This window comes from Cavia porcellus, unplaced genomic scaffold (assembly GCF_034190915.1).
Source record: "Cavia porcellus strain 051 isolate PalLab524CR breed Dunkin Hartley unplaced genomic scaffold, mCavPor4.1 scaffold_16, whole genome shotgun sequence".
In the NCBI taxonomy this organism is placed as follows: domain Eukaryota; kingdom Metazoa; phylum Chordata; class Mammalia; order Rodentia; family Caviidae; genus Cavia; species Cavia porcellus.
In genome coordinates, this window is record NW_026947499.1 from 65092144 (window position 1) to 65107379 (window position 15236).

The 15236-nt window shown below is 34.5% G+C and overlaps 1 protein-coding gene across 50 annotated transcripts in view; it reads right to left on the reverse strand.

Annotated features, from left to right (window-relative positions):
• Rims1 (regulating synaptic membrane exocytosis 1) overlaps window positions 1-15236 on the reverse strand; it is a 426672-nt gene that overhangs the window by 94049 nt on the left and 317387 nt on the right. For 32 of the 50 annotated variants that reach the window (XM_063226953.1, XM_063226950.1, XM_063226991.1 and 29 more), the window contains one exon: window positions 5258-5329. The exons of the other annotated variants lie outside the window; for them this stretch is intronic. In XM_063226953.1, the coding sequence (XP_063083023.1) occupies window positions 5258-5329 (72 nt within the window). The remainder of the gene's footprint in view (window positions 1-5257; window positions 5330-15236) is intronic. 50 annotated transcript variants of the gene reach the window in all.

Below are 15236 nucleotides of genomic sequence, written 5' to 3' on the forward strand. Positions count from 1 at the left end.
GACAAACCTAGGTTACTGTAATGTAATAAACTTCTTTTAAGTCCCACAAGGCAGAAATGTCTATCACCTTTTGCTGACCTCCATACCAAGTACCTAAAACGTAATTATATCAAGAGCAGCTCAGTAAAGAGACAGTGATGGATGAGTATAATTAGAATGCTGAGTAGTGAGATTTCAAGTACCTGCCTTTTAGAAGAAATAATGTACTGGAGAAATCTATATACATTTTTAAAATGTTCATGATTTTATTTTTCAATAAGCAAATCACAGGCAAACAGCAAAAGGAGGATGCCTTTTGATGTTATTCTAAGTAGATTCTATTAAAAAATAAAAATAGTAAGTGAATGCTTAATGAACTTACATAACTGATCTAAGTACAAGTGGCTAACATGTGAATAAAATATATTCTTTCATATATAACAGCATTTGATTTTTTCTCTCTCTCAGTTTTTTTTTTTTTTTGTTTGTTTTGTTTTGTTTTGTTTTGGTTACCAGGGATTGAACTCACAACCTCACACTTGCTAGGCAGGCACTTATACCACTGAGCTAAATCCCCAGATCCTATAACAGTACCTGAAAAGACATCTTTTAACATATTTCATATGGTGTTCAAAATTATTATAAGGGCAATTTCTTAATTAAGGCTTAAGAATTAAAAACTGATGTTTATACATACATACTCTTGTATATGGATATAAACATTTTATTTGTGTGTATGTACTTGTATATAATAGATACATGCTCTTATTTCAGTATCTATTTTACTGAAATGCATGACTATCATACCTATCATATATTATGTCCATAGAAGGAATGAAATAACATTCTAGTCTTTTAAAGCAGTACTATAAAATTCACTTAATGTTACTTAATGTGTGGCGAAATAATGCATATTGGTTACAAAAGTATATTTAATTGCCACTTTATACAGCTTATTTTAGAGTGATAATATTTATTTTAGGTAAAACATAGCTGTGTTTTTGAGTTAGTATATTCCAACTCAGAACAATAAAATACAGAGAATATTAAGTTTTAGAGAACAAAAAGGTCCACCTCGTATCTTTAATAAAGGTGCTTTGTATCATCTTGAGCTATAGATTAATGTTTGGCCAGACCCTAGTTCATATCGCAAGACCTTGACAGTCACCCCCACTTCCAAATTAAAATGAAAAGCAAGGGACACTATTCTATGTGTCAAAATGATTCATTTATTCTGAATTGACTGTCATACTAACACATTTGTATAAAATTAATGGATATGGGAATAATTACACGACCAAGGCATTTCTAATGATAAGGAGTTTGGTCTACCAAACTTTAAAAGCTATTGTCATGAAAATAAACATCAAGCAATCTTTATTCAAAATATACATTCTGAGTGTGGCTGAAAAATTAAAGTAGGTTTCATTCCAGTACTAAGAAATGTTACGGATATTTTCACTAAAATCTTGCTTCATTCCTAACATGACTTGTAAGAAAAGAAAAACTTGAATGTGAACTGAAATGTGAATAATTTAGGGGGCTAAATGTCAAAAGCATACAAAGCGAAATCAGGAGCAAATAACTGGCTCCCCTGGTGAACACAGCTCCAGAATATGTGACTTAAATGTTCATTTATAGAGCCAGAGGGAAACTTGGAGGCCTGAAAACGGCCTGTGGAGTTTGAGCTTGATTATGCAGTGTAAGAATCTGTTTCTCATTTGATATGAACTAAAAGCTCCTCAGTATCAAAACAGTTGCTGCTACTCGCCAATCTGTCACAAGTATGGGTGCAGAGACCAAAGAAGCGTAGAAAGTTGCTCTGCTGGAGGAAGACAGCAATGTGGCTGTGATGGGAAGGAAACTGGAGAGGGGAAAATGCAGAGCTGTAAGAGATGAGACAGCATTGGCAGAGAATTGATAATGTTTAGCTACAGAGTGTGAAGGTGAGAGAATGTGGACTGTTGCATCTTGAACTTTTCAATGAAGTGAGATGTGTAAAAACCATGAATGAGATTAATAACAACCATGTTATAGAATGGGCAGGTAGTCAATGATAGATAGGAAAAATGATAGAAACTATTTTGCCCTGATCATCAATACAGGGCTCTATGAGCTAGACACTACATATGTATGTGTGACTAACTATGCACGCATGTATACATTTATATACACACATAATAATCTACATGTACTTTTTGCATCCTCACCCATTAGAGGTATAAATATTACTATTTTATCAATGCAAAACTTGAGGGTCATAATAACTTGCAGAGAGACAAAAATGTAAGATGGAATAGGAAAAGATTCCACACAGGCTATGGCATTTTACAACTTGATTTTTCTGTATGGTTAAGATGGAATTGGTTTCTATACCACTAGGTTAAAAATAAACACTAATTTACTAACTTAGGATTTGCTCCTCATAACACAAAACAAAATCTATATCTTATTATCAAATCAAAAGAACTAACAGAAGTGTTACTGGAATCTATAGGATCTGTATGTGTGGGAAATGGCACTTAATGCAAGCTTTCTCTGCCATATATACATAGTTCAGCTCACCATCTGTGAATGAAAAGCTATTTACCATAGAGTATATTTCATGACTTTCTTCACCTAAGATTACTCTTTTGACTTAGATTTAAACACATGTCTCACAAAAATCTTACATCTCTAGTCAGCCATTTCTATTGTTACAAGTGGACTTGCAGTAAATTGCATCTACTGAAGCTTAGAAATATGGTGCTGGAACTTTTTTCAATGACTTGGTAACAGACAGACATGTATGGGTTATCTAAAGTCAGGTCTTTGAAATGGGTCCTCCTGTGATGGCCTGGTACAGGCAATACATCCACTTCCCAGTAGCAACAGTACAACGTAACAGTGCATACTTAAGCAATTCTAAATTGTACAATAAACAAAGCAGTCCATAGTAAGGAGGTAAAATGTAGGTTCCATAGGAAGAAAAGTCACTGGCCCAGAATCCAGAAATGAAAGTAGTAGTTCTCCAGCTGAATTCACAAGAAGGAAATAAAAAACTTGATTTCCATCCTGTTAAGGAGTTTCCCAAAGGAATATTAAAAAAATGATTTAAAAGGCTAGGCAGAGAAAATATAAATCAGCTCTGCCTATCTGCTATCTACAATTGGACATCAAAACTTTCAAAACAATTTCTCATGAGTCTATTCCTCATGAGTCAAGTATCTTGAGAGCAACAATCAACCTTCAAAATCATAAGCACATAGCAAATTTTGTTGTAAGCCAATGTGTGAGTGTTATAATTCCTTTTAAGAAGTTACTAACTCACACAAGTCAAAAATCAATGTCCAGATTGGGGGGCACTGAAGTGATAAACTTCAGTGACTTGACTAACATGATGTAGGTGCTGGGTTTTATCCCCTAAACCACACATACACACACACACACACACACACACACACACACACACACACACACACACGCACACACGCATACATGCACGCACGCATACACGCATAGAGAAATCAATGGGCAAATATTCATATTGAGTCCTTGTTTTACTTGTAGCTAGATGTCAACTCCAAGTACCTCCTAGAGGAATGAGAGATAATGCAACCTAGAAAACACAGGTGAATTATAACTGGCTATTCAATAACCCACTTGAACATATAATTATATATATATTATATATATCCCACAGAGTATATAATTTATATTCTGATAAAAACCAGTGAAGAATTTTCATAATAATCAGACCTACACATATGAAAGAATTCTGTTAGTTGAGATTAAATAATGTAAAAACAAAACCACAATTGATATTATTTTTTTTCTATCCATCTATCTCTCTCTATCTCCTGCTCCAATTCTGTGCTTCATTTCCTTCCTAAATGTCCAATCGTTTTTCTACACAATACTTCTTTTAATACTTTGGATCCTTATTCTGTTGGAAATTAAATTTTGTAAAATAGCACTCCCATGGACCATTAGCTAGGGGTAGATTTCACCTCCCTTTTACCCATATTCCTTGACACGTCTCACATCTACTCATTCTTCAGGTATCAACTCAGTGGCTACTTTCTTCCGGGAATATTTACTTTATTGCCACTCACTATTTGATTTCTTAAACTCAGCACACAGTTTGCCATATATTTGTTAATTTAATGAAATTATTGCGTTATATAGAGTCCACCTTAATCAAGCCTATGGTGACAGCCTAGATAACACCTACCATTTGCCCTTGAATCTCTCAATCCATGTTCCAAAATGTTAAAGTGTCCCATAATTCTAGGATTTAGGATCAATCATACTTGAAGTGCATCCATGGCTCATAAAGAAGCTGAGATTCATTATCACAGCATTAACACAGCATAGTCATGTCATTCCTTTAACCTCTCAGCACATCTCCAATATTTATTTTTAATATCCTCTCCATCCCTTAAATTCTACTCTCCATTCCAAAATGGACATGGTCTCCCCAAACTCAGGAAGTCATAGCAAGTCTTGGTGTTTTCGCACACTGTTCTGTCTAATGGAATACTCTACTCACAACCACGTTTCTCTCTTTGGTTTTAATTCATGAATTACATGTTTCTAGACTATTTGCTAATTCCATCATTAAACCCTCATTCCTCTGTTTTCAATGTACCTGTGCACACCACTATGACATTCATTCATTTTTACCTCTGTCCTCAAACATACTCTCACCAACTGTCACATAAGAGTGAAAAAGCATATGGGAATTGAACTTTTTTGGACTTTTTACAGCTCTGTTGAAAAAGCCTTAATATCATGGACCTAAAAATACTAAAAAACTTTGTGGAAATGGATGAACTGAAAACAAAAGGTCAGCAATGCCATTTAAATTTTTACATTAACTCAGGATATAAGGATGATAGTAAAACACAAGAAGTCTCCAAATACTCAATTGCAGAACACAGAATTTTAAAAGATGACATTCCTCAGGAAATGCCTGCCTCTTAAAATACTTGCATATTCCAGGGACTATACACATTGGGAACATTTCATATGACATCAGAAATAAAATATTAAAATTTTAACATATACAATACAAATGCTGATTTAATCCTCATTGGTAATCAAAATAATTGTAAAGAGAAACACATGAAATTGTTTACCCCTAAGGTTTAAGGGCTGCCTCCAAAACTGCTCTGCTCTTATTTCAATGAGACTTTCTCCCACGTAGAGCAGGATTATTCGCACAGAGTTATTTAAACAGTGCACCCTGGCTGTATCAGTACAGGGAGATGGTAGCACAGCACAACACCAAGCCTACCTTTCTGCATCAGAGGTAGTGCCTTTTCTAGTCTGTTTTTGGATGCTAGATCTTTCAGACTTTCTGGAGTGCCTGTGGAATGAAATGTTAAAGAAATACAAAATATATGATGAATAAAGCTACAGAAACAGCCATACAATGACAAAAATAACAGACACGAAAAATGACAACTACTGTACTTAAATGAGGTCAATCCATATTTTTCAAAATTTAAAAAAAAAATCAAAATTGGTGTTGGTAGAAGACATGAGTTGCCCATAGGAGACAGGAGCAGTGGCAATTGATTACCCTACTTATGTGTCCACAGCACGCTCTAAGACCACTCCTTCTGAGCAACTCTGCCTCTGCCGATGAACAGACAGACTCAGTGGTGAACGGTAATGGGAGTAATGTGATGCAGGTAATGGGTTTGTGCTAAAGACCACATCGAGGGAAGTGTACTTTACTTTTGGACAGGCTGTCAGAGACTTCTCTTAAGTTACAAAGTTTTTGTTAGTACATGTCTGCAGTACATATTTACAGCCCTTGTGTGAGCCTGGCACATGTGCACGACACATTTCCTTTCCTTTGTTCACCCCTCTCACCCCACTCCCTCTATCTCCTGGATCCCCTTCCCCATTACGAAAGACTTATCTCCCTACTTCCTATTATCTATCATTTTATTTGGCTCTTTACTTTTAACTGGGGTTTCTCATGCAAGAGACATCACATAATATTTAAGCTTGTGTCTGATTTATTTCACTTAAAAACTATGGTCACAAGGTACACCCATTATCCCACAAATGTTTAACTTTCTTTATTGCAGCATAAATACCACATTTTCTTTATCCATTTATCCATTCATGGGCAAAGAGGCTACTTCCAAGATTTAGCTATCGTGAATTGTGTTGCTATAAACACGGGTATGCATGTATCTCTAATGTTAACTTCAAATTTTTCGGGACATTCCCTAGAATGAGAACCACTGGGTCAAATGGAATTTCTCATTTTAGTTTTTTAAGGTGTCTCCACAGTTGTTTCCACAGTGGCTGTGCTCATCTGCATTCCCACCAACAGTTTGGCAGGCTTTCTGTTTTCTCCCATGGACTCTCCAGCACTTGTTAAGATTTGATTTCTTGATGGCGGCTATTGTTTCTGAGGTAAGACAGAATCCAAGTGTTGTTTTAACTTGCATTTCTCTAGTTGTCAGGAATGTTAAGCATTTTTTCATGTAGTTACTGACCATCTGATCTACTGTGAAGTGCATATTCATCTCACTTGTTCATTTCTTTAGGTTTTTGTGTTTTGGGGCAGCTAATTTTCTTCAGTTCTCTACACGTAATAGATCTTAATCCTCTGTCTAAGAAACACTCAACAAAATAGTTTTCCCATTCTGTAGGTTGTCCTTTTGCTCTGTTGGTTGTTTCTTTTGCTATAAGAAACTGTTTAATTTGGCATAACCCCATTTTTTTTGATTGTTGGTACTATTTCTACTATTTTCTGTGCAACTGGGTTTCTGTTCAGAGAGTTGCCTGTGCCTATGTCTTCAAGAGTATCATCTACCAACAGTATCTTCCACAATTCCACAAGATGTTTAACATCTAGTTCTTGAATCCATTCTGATTTCAGTTTAACACAGGGTGATAGATATGTGTCTAGATCCAATCTTTTCATATGGATAGCCATTTTTCCCAGTACCATTATTTAAAGGTTACCATTTTTCTGTTGTATGTCAAAGATCAAAGAGCTTAATATGCTTGAGGTTGCTTCCACATCCTCTGTTTTGTCCCAATAGTCTTTATGTTTATTTCTGTGGCAGTACCATCCTATTTTTATCACTATACCTCTGGTAATGCCACTTCAAGTCTGGGATGGGGATGCTTCGTGTTTGGTTCTTATTACAAAGGACTGCTTTTGCTATTCTGGGTTTCTTGTGTTTCCATATAAATTACAGGACTGTTTCTTCAGTTCTGTGAAGAATACCGTTGGTATTTTGACTGGGATTGCATGAAATTTGTGTGTCAATTTTCAATATATGACTATTTTTACTATATTAATTTTGCCTATTCATGAAATGAGGATCTTTCCATTTTCTCATGTCCTCTTCAATTTCCTTTTTCAGAGTACTACAGTTTTCATTGTAGAGATCTTTCACTTCCTTAATTTTGAAGTATTATTCTTGGTGCTATTATGAACGATAATTTTCCTATTTCTCTGTGGGTACATTATTAGTGTACAGGAATGCCATTGATTTTTTTCACGTTAATTTTGTATCTTTCTACATAAATGAATTTGTTAGTCTTACAGCGTTTTTTTGGGGGGTGTTCTATGTACAGCATTATGTCATGTACAGATAATGATTATCAGATTTCTTCCTTTCCTTTTTCCCATTTTATTTCTTTTCCTTGCCTAATTGCTCTTGCTAATGCTTCAAGTACGGTGCTGAACACAAGAGGTAAGAGTGAATATCCTTGTCTTGTAGCTGATTTTTGAGGAACAACTTTTAGTTTTTTTCCCCATTTAACATGATGTTGGCAGTAGTTTTGCCATAATGACTTTTATCAGATTGAGATATTCTATAACTATTTTCTTCATTATTAGCACAAAAGAATACTGGTTTTGTCAAAAGCTTTTTCTGCATCTACTGAGATGATTGTGAATTTTTGTCCTTTGTTCTGTTCATATGATGCATTACATTTAATGGTTTGTGTATGTTGAACCATCCTTGCATCCCTGGGATGTGTGCTACTTGGCCATGAAGTATCATCTTTTTCATGATTAACTGCATTTTGTTTCCTGGTGTCTTGCTGCAGATTTTTGCACCTATATTCAACAAACAGATTGTATTCTCTCTTTTAGTGGGATCTTTGTATGGTTTTGGGTTCGTGGTAGCTTCCAGGAATAACTTCAGGAGTACTGCATTCTATTTCATTAAAGAGCATGAGGGGCACCAGGTCTTGCTGTGTAATTTAGACTGCTATTGAAGTCACTATATAAATCAGTTAGATTTCAAACTCTTGGAGATCTTCCTGTTTTCAGCCTAATCAGTGCTGGGAGTACAAACATGCACGACCACATCCAAGTCCCTTTACTTTTAAAAGCTGAAACTTGATGACACAAAGGTTTTCTTTAGCAACAAAATGTATGACAAGGAAAAAAATGCTATGGTGAAAGATGACAATGTAAGTGGAAGTGTTCAAATCAACTATTAAAACTATTTTGTTAATTTTAAGAAAGAAGCTTTGGTAACAATATAGCATTTTAAAAAGCCAACCGCATGTTACAAATTAAAGAATAAAGACCTCAATTTACTTTCTAAAAGTACATATACACACTCAACATTTGTAACTTTTTAAGTATATTTCCTCATAGGTATTATACATAATACCTCATAGGTATTATATATATATATATATATATATATATATATATATATATATCTCCAAGACAACTGATGTGCCTATTTACCCTATATGTCATATATATATATATATATATATGTCAAAGATAGATATATTTATACCTATATATAATTATATATATATATATATAAATTTTGTCATGTACATGTCAGGTTTACCACATTATAAGATGTGTCTATGTAACAAAATTATTATTTAGAATAAACTGATTTATCCATCATCTCACATATTTACCCTAGAACTACTATATATTAGAAATAAGTTAATATAAATATCATGGTCTAGAAATACATACTTTAAACGAAACCATAAGAATGTATATTTTATATGGATTTTTAACCTTCTACAATTTATACTTATTTTCTTTCCTGATATGCCCTCTAACAATGCTTTACTTATTAATGTCACCCACCTTTACTTATTAATATCACCCATCTTTACTTATTAATGTCAAACATCCTAACCAAGTGTCCATTATATGTGAATCCCTGCAGGGCATTAGAAACAAATCAAAACATTAAAGTCTGCTTTCACAAGGGTACAGACTTCAAGGCCGCCCATCTCTTCTTCTGTTTCATCTATTCCAGACACTGCACTCACAGTATTTTCCTTCTCTAATTCAGGGTGTCAGCTGTGTGTTTCTCAGCTTCCTTTGACTCTGACAACCCAGTTCTGAGATAAAAGAGTGAAATCTCTCAGTGCATTCTCTTGCTAGCTAGAAAAAAAGAGTACTTGATATACTGAAGATTAACTCTATGCCAAGCACTGATTTATTTATTCTCCATGACAATCCGTTGGGTGCTTGTTTGTTTGCTTGCTTTTTGTTTTGTTTTGAGAGATGCAGTTCAGGCTGCTCTTGATTCGCTAGGTAGCCCAGGCTGGCGACAGTGATCTTTTAAGAAAGCATTATCCCATTTCACAGGTGGGGGACCAGGCTCAGGGCAAGGCCGAAAGTAGTAAAGGTGGGAAGAACAGCCTGGCTGCACCCTAAGATTTTTCTGCCATACACGGTCCAGACTGGAGCAGGTATATTCAGTGCACACCCCATGACTGCACCCTTGCTCGAGAAGGGAAGAAACCATGAAATCTGGAACCAGTCTGGAAAGCCTAGTGAAGGAAATTTATCTTACTGCTCAGGAGAGGGGACGAAGAGGTGGAAGAAGAATAGAGTAGGACACAGCACATAACCAACAGCAATGGAAGACGAAGCTCCGCTCCTGAAGCACAGGGAAGAATGGTATAAGCATGAAGGTCTGAAGGCAGCGAGGAGGAGGCAGGACAAGGAGGTCTGCACATCCACAAGAGATCTGAGCTCAATTAAAAAATGTCATTCCTGACGATTTATCCTGGGTCCTAACAATGCTCAGAAAAACTGCCTTAGAGAATAAATGTTTCTCATTTTCAGTGCAGGAAAACAGATGAGAATACAGTTTCAGAGAGACCATGCAACCCATGCTCAGTAAGAATTTTTTACTTTCATTCAAGGAACTTGCTGAGTGAGTAGATGCACCAGGCACTGTCTTCCGTGCCTGAAATATCTGTGAGCAGGACAGGCACAGAGTTCTGCATGCAAAAAGCTCATAGTTTATTAGTGGAAAGCAAAAAAGCAGTCAAACAAAAAGAATCTTATTCGAGTACACTGTAGAGAATGGGAAGTGATGAATGATAACAACAGAGAAACAAACCAGGGCAAAGAGATAAGTGTGAAGAGTGAGGTTGGGGTAGCTGCAGGTTCAGTTTCTAATTAGGGCTGGCAGAAAGGACCACTGGGAGGTGACATTTAGTAAAATTTAAGTTGTGGGAGTTGGCTATGTATTATCTAAGGAAAGAGTATCACCAGCACAGAAAACAGTGAAGGAGCAGGCCCTAAGTAGGTCTACACCTTATAAGTTCTGAGAATAGTAAGGAAGCCAGTTTTGCAGGAATTGAGTCCTAAAACAACTGAGAAGAATTCAGCAGAAAGGGGAGAGGTGTCACGTGGAACACGGGGAGTCTCTGTGCAAAGTTCTGCCTCTGAACAATGACATGGTTGTAAGGTTTATTTTAGAACTCGCTTTCTTTTCTTTCTATCTCTGGCAAATTCTCTACACACAAATGAGATTTTGCTTCCTCCCAAACCAGTGCAAGTTTCCAAACTGTTCTTCCTCTTCTCATCTAAAAATTAATGTATTCATATGCTAGACAGACTGTGATGATGACAGTGAGGAAGATGATGCTTGCAGGCATCTGACACTCACTGGGAGCTCACTGTGCTTCTTCATCTGCTTCACCTTCCTTCTTCTATCTTGCAAATACAAAGATAAAAAACACTCATAGGAAACTCTCATTGCTTTTAAAACTAAGGGACTGAGGCCTTTGCTCTTGCTCACATGGGGGCTAAATATCAAGCTAGGAGGTGAGAGGGGTGCATACAGCCCCCCTAGCACTCATCACATGGCATCTCAGACATACAAGAAACTGAAGCACAGGGGCCCGGATGAGTCTGAGTGGATTTAACTGCAATGCGGGGACAACCTGGGTGGGTGACCTTGGTGAGCACATTTAATCTCTCTGTGCCTCAGTATTTTTTTCCCTCATCTACAAATTGGCAGTAATAATACTATTGCCTCACAGAGCTTTTAATTCCAAATATTTCAGTGTTACTGAGGCAGTATTTGCAGCTTCTGGAGTGTGACATAATCCAGATTTGCAATTTCAACATCACTTGGAACTAGCAACTGGCACCATAAAAGTAGTTTTACAAGATAATATATATTTTCTCAAATGCCAAGACTCTGATTAATCAATAAGAATAAGAAATTTGCAGCCAATGCTACATAACTGAATGGTAAATATCCATACAGAGATTCACATGTCTACCCTATTGATTTTCATTTTCAGTCTGGCAGTGACGGACACCTTTTTTCTATTCTAATGCCATTAAAACTGAGGTTCCTTTAAATTCTCTTTGAAAGACTCCTACAAAGCATGTGTCTTCTAGTGATTTAAAAGAATCCTCAAATAGAGCTAAAATAATACACACTTAGTTGTCATAGTTCAGAGTGAAGAAAAAATAAGTCACAGAAAATTCTAACACTTTTAAAATTCTAAAACCTAAATCATAGATATAAATACACTGTATATTTTACACACAATTAATCCCTTTGATTCAACACATGCTCAGAATGAGTTAAAAAAATATTACAACAATCCATCTACACTCACTCAAATCCAAATATTACAACAACCCATCTATACTCAGTCAAAATTACTGACCATCGAATCACAAAATTGATCACAGTAATATGAACTCCCTTGCTTATATTGTCCCTCCTAATTTTCTTGCGGTCTGGAATTGTACCTATTTAGGTAACCACTGTGAGGTCAATATTTAGGATACAGTAGTTCAAAGCATGCTAACAATTTGCTGGATAGTTAAAAAAATCATGTCACAAATGATAAAATTTTATTTTTCTATAGCTTCATCATATTCCACTGTGTGTACGCATTGCCACATTTTTTGCAGTTGATGGACACTTATAAACTCTATTTTTTGCTTTATACATAATAATTTATCAGTCCTAATGGTTCTACTATATGTCTTGTCATAATGCAACAAGCCAGCACAGACTCAGTTATAGAGTCTTAAGAGATGGTTAAATTTAAGTAGTCCATCAATAAAATCTACAGATCAGGAAAGTTCATCCCAGAAAAATTTATGTGATTAACCAATGGTGGTAGGCACTATTAAATTGAACAAAAGTAACAACCAGAAAACTGAGGATATTTCTAATTACATTGAAACTCTTTTAAAGTTCTGTCTTAAAGGACCATTTTTTTCTCTCTATTAAGTGTGAAGGCTTTTTAAAATGTACTAATAAAATGAAAGATTATTTCTAAATTGTGTTTCTGTGGTACTGTCTTTTTACTTCAATAATTAGTGTCAATGGAATTCTACGAAGTTGGTTTTTGTGTGGTTTTTTTTTTTTTTTTTTTTTTTTAGATGAGGTCTCACTAAGTAGTTCAGGCTGGACTTGAACTCACTATGTTGTCCAGGCTGACCTCAAATTCATGGTCATCCTCCTGCCTCAGTCTCCTAAACGCTGGGATCACAGGTGTATGCCACCACATCTGGCTTATTTCATGAAAAGCAAAGCTTTTCTGAAGAAATTACAGTTCTATCAAATTACATCTGGCTTATTTCATGAAAACCAAAGCTTTTCTGAAGAAATTACAGTTCTATTAAATTATAAAACTAGTATGTTTAATGGTAAAATGACTTAAGACTTTTAACAACTGAAAGTGTATTATTATACTCTGGTTTAGAAAAAAATGTGATAAAAATCTACCATAGTGATTTCATGGAATTAGAAACACCAATATAAGACTATCCGTGTGTGTGCTGGATGATTACTTAGATGGTTAATATTGTCTTAATGTAAAACAGAAGTATTTGTTATCTTATTGCCTCATATGTCTGAGAAGAAAAAAATACATTAGAATCAATCTAAATAAGAAGAGGTCATATGCAATGAAGAAAGAGATACAAAATTAAGAAACATCTTCCTCTGTATTATTTATATTTGTGTATTTTACTATAGCCATTAAACAGACACGCTATTTCAGTACTGTCCGTGAGTACCTTCAATTCATTCAAAAAAGGCATTTTTAAAAAGCACAATAATAAACTCCACTGCTTAACACGGAAGTGGCTATACACAAAGCATGCGAATTCTGAAAGTGACGAAGCGAGTGGCTTTGTTTTTTCATAAATATTTTCAGTGAAGAAATAATATTAATTCATTTTAAATTAAAAGAGACTACAACAAGATGCTACCAAGTAAGAAATATGGAAAACTATGCAAATTTGTTTATTTACCCCCCAAATAGAACTACTTTAACAGAAATATTCAAGAATTAATTAAGAATTAATACTGGTGGATGTTTCATGTACTTAAATAAATTCTTGACATTTTTCAAATATTTTCAACATTTGAATTATGATATTAAATGGCACGCTTAGAAATACCATGTTTATTGATGTAAAACTATTCTCAATCAAAATGCTGGAGTTAGTAACTTGGCATGTGAAAATACAAAATGAATCTAGAGTATATGCATTTTGAACAAAATATTTATGAAAATTGTTTAAAATTGAATTAGATAATACTAGTAAATTAAAATAGCTTTTCATACTTACAGATGAACAATTAACTGTGAGCACCAAACTAAATGCCTTGATAATTCAATGGCAGCAAACTCAACTACATTTTTCTTCAGAATGGCTATTGGAAATTTTGGTTAACTTCAAGTCAAAAGTAGATAAGTTCCATTAAAATTCACAGAATTTCATGCACACAGGCTCATATATATCAAATTAATGGCATTGCAAAGAGAAATTCTGTTGTTGGAATGAAGTTTTAAAAAGTTTATCATTTTAATAAAAAAATACTGTAAGAACATTATCATGATTTTAAAGTCAGAAATATTCCTGAGGGTTTAATATTATATACTTTTCAGCATTGTTTTAAAAATTCTAAAACTTATAAAAATATTCTTATATCTAGATAAAAGGTATGTCCATGCTAATTTAAAGTAAATCTATGGTAACAGTTGTGATATCACCTAGTGTACTTGCTATGGAAATTAAATTACTGATATATACTTCCTTAAAACTTGTGTGGATATTCTGTGTACACATTTACGTTGTGGGAAACAAAGCAACTAGATATTTTTAGTTATTTTCACTTACTGGAGAAATATCCTATGCAAATTATTCTATGTAGTATTTGAATATTATTTTCAAAATGAATAAGGTGTTGAATGTATAAATTGTTACCAAATTCCCAAATTCTTATAGATATCCACTATTTCCAAATCTAGCCTCACGTTCATTTCATTCAGAACCTGGGAGGAACATCTCAGTACACAAAGCTGAGACGAGGTGATGTACAAGTGTTCTTAGGTTTTGGCAAGTGATTGACATGACTTCTTAGAAATTACACTAACTTCTCATCTTTAAGGACACATTCTTATAGCTTAATAAAAGTTAACTGTAAACTTTTTCTATTTTTACAATAATAAATTATAGTATGAAGCCACTTAAATGTATTTCTATTGGTTAACTATAGGACTTGTTTACAAGTAAGTTATTATAAAAGTACCAAACACATATTCTAAAAATTTTATGTAATGTTTCCCTTAATAATCTCATCCTAAAAGAATCATTTCTGCTTCTAAAATCTAATTTTGCAAGCATGTGTGTGTGTGTATGTGTTTGAATGCGCCAAAACTAGGAATTCAACATAATTTACATGGCACAAAACTAACTGACATTCTATTCTTATGTATATAAGAATTAAATGCACTATTTGGTTTGGTTTAACCATACCCAGATAAACTTACACTCATATTCACTACAAAGATGATCTTCCAATCAGTCATTACATTCAATTAAATATTTGCTTTATTTTTTTAGAATAAATCCAAAGACATTCTAGAATAATCTTTTCTAAAGGGAAATTCTAAGATCCTTGATGGCCAGGACTTTGACACTAGTCATTTAATAGTGTACACAGGAGGGGTAGAAAAAGTATTTG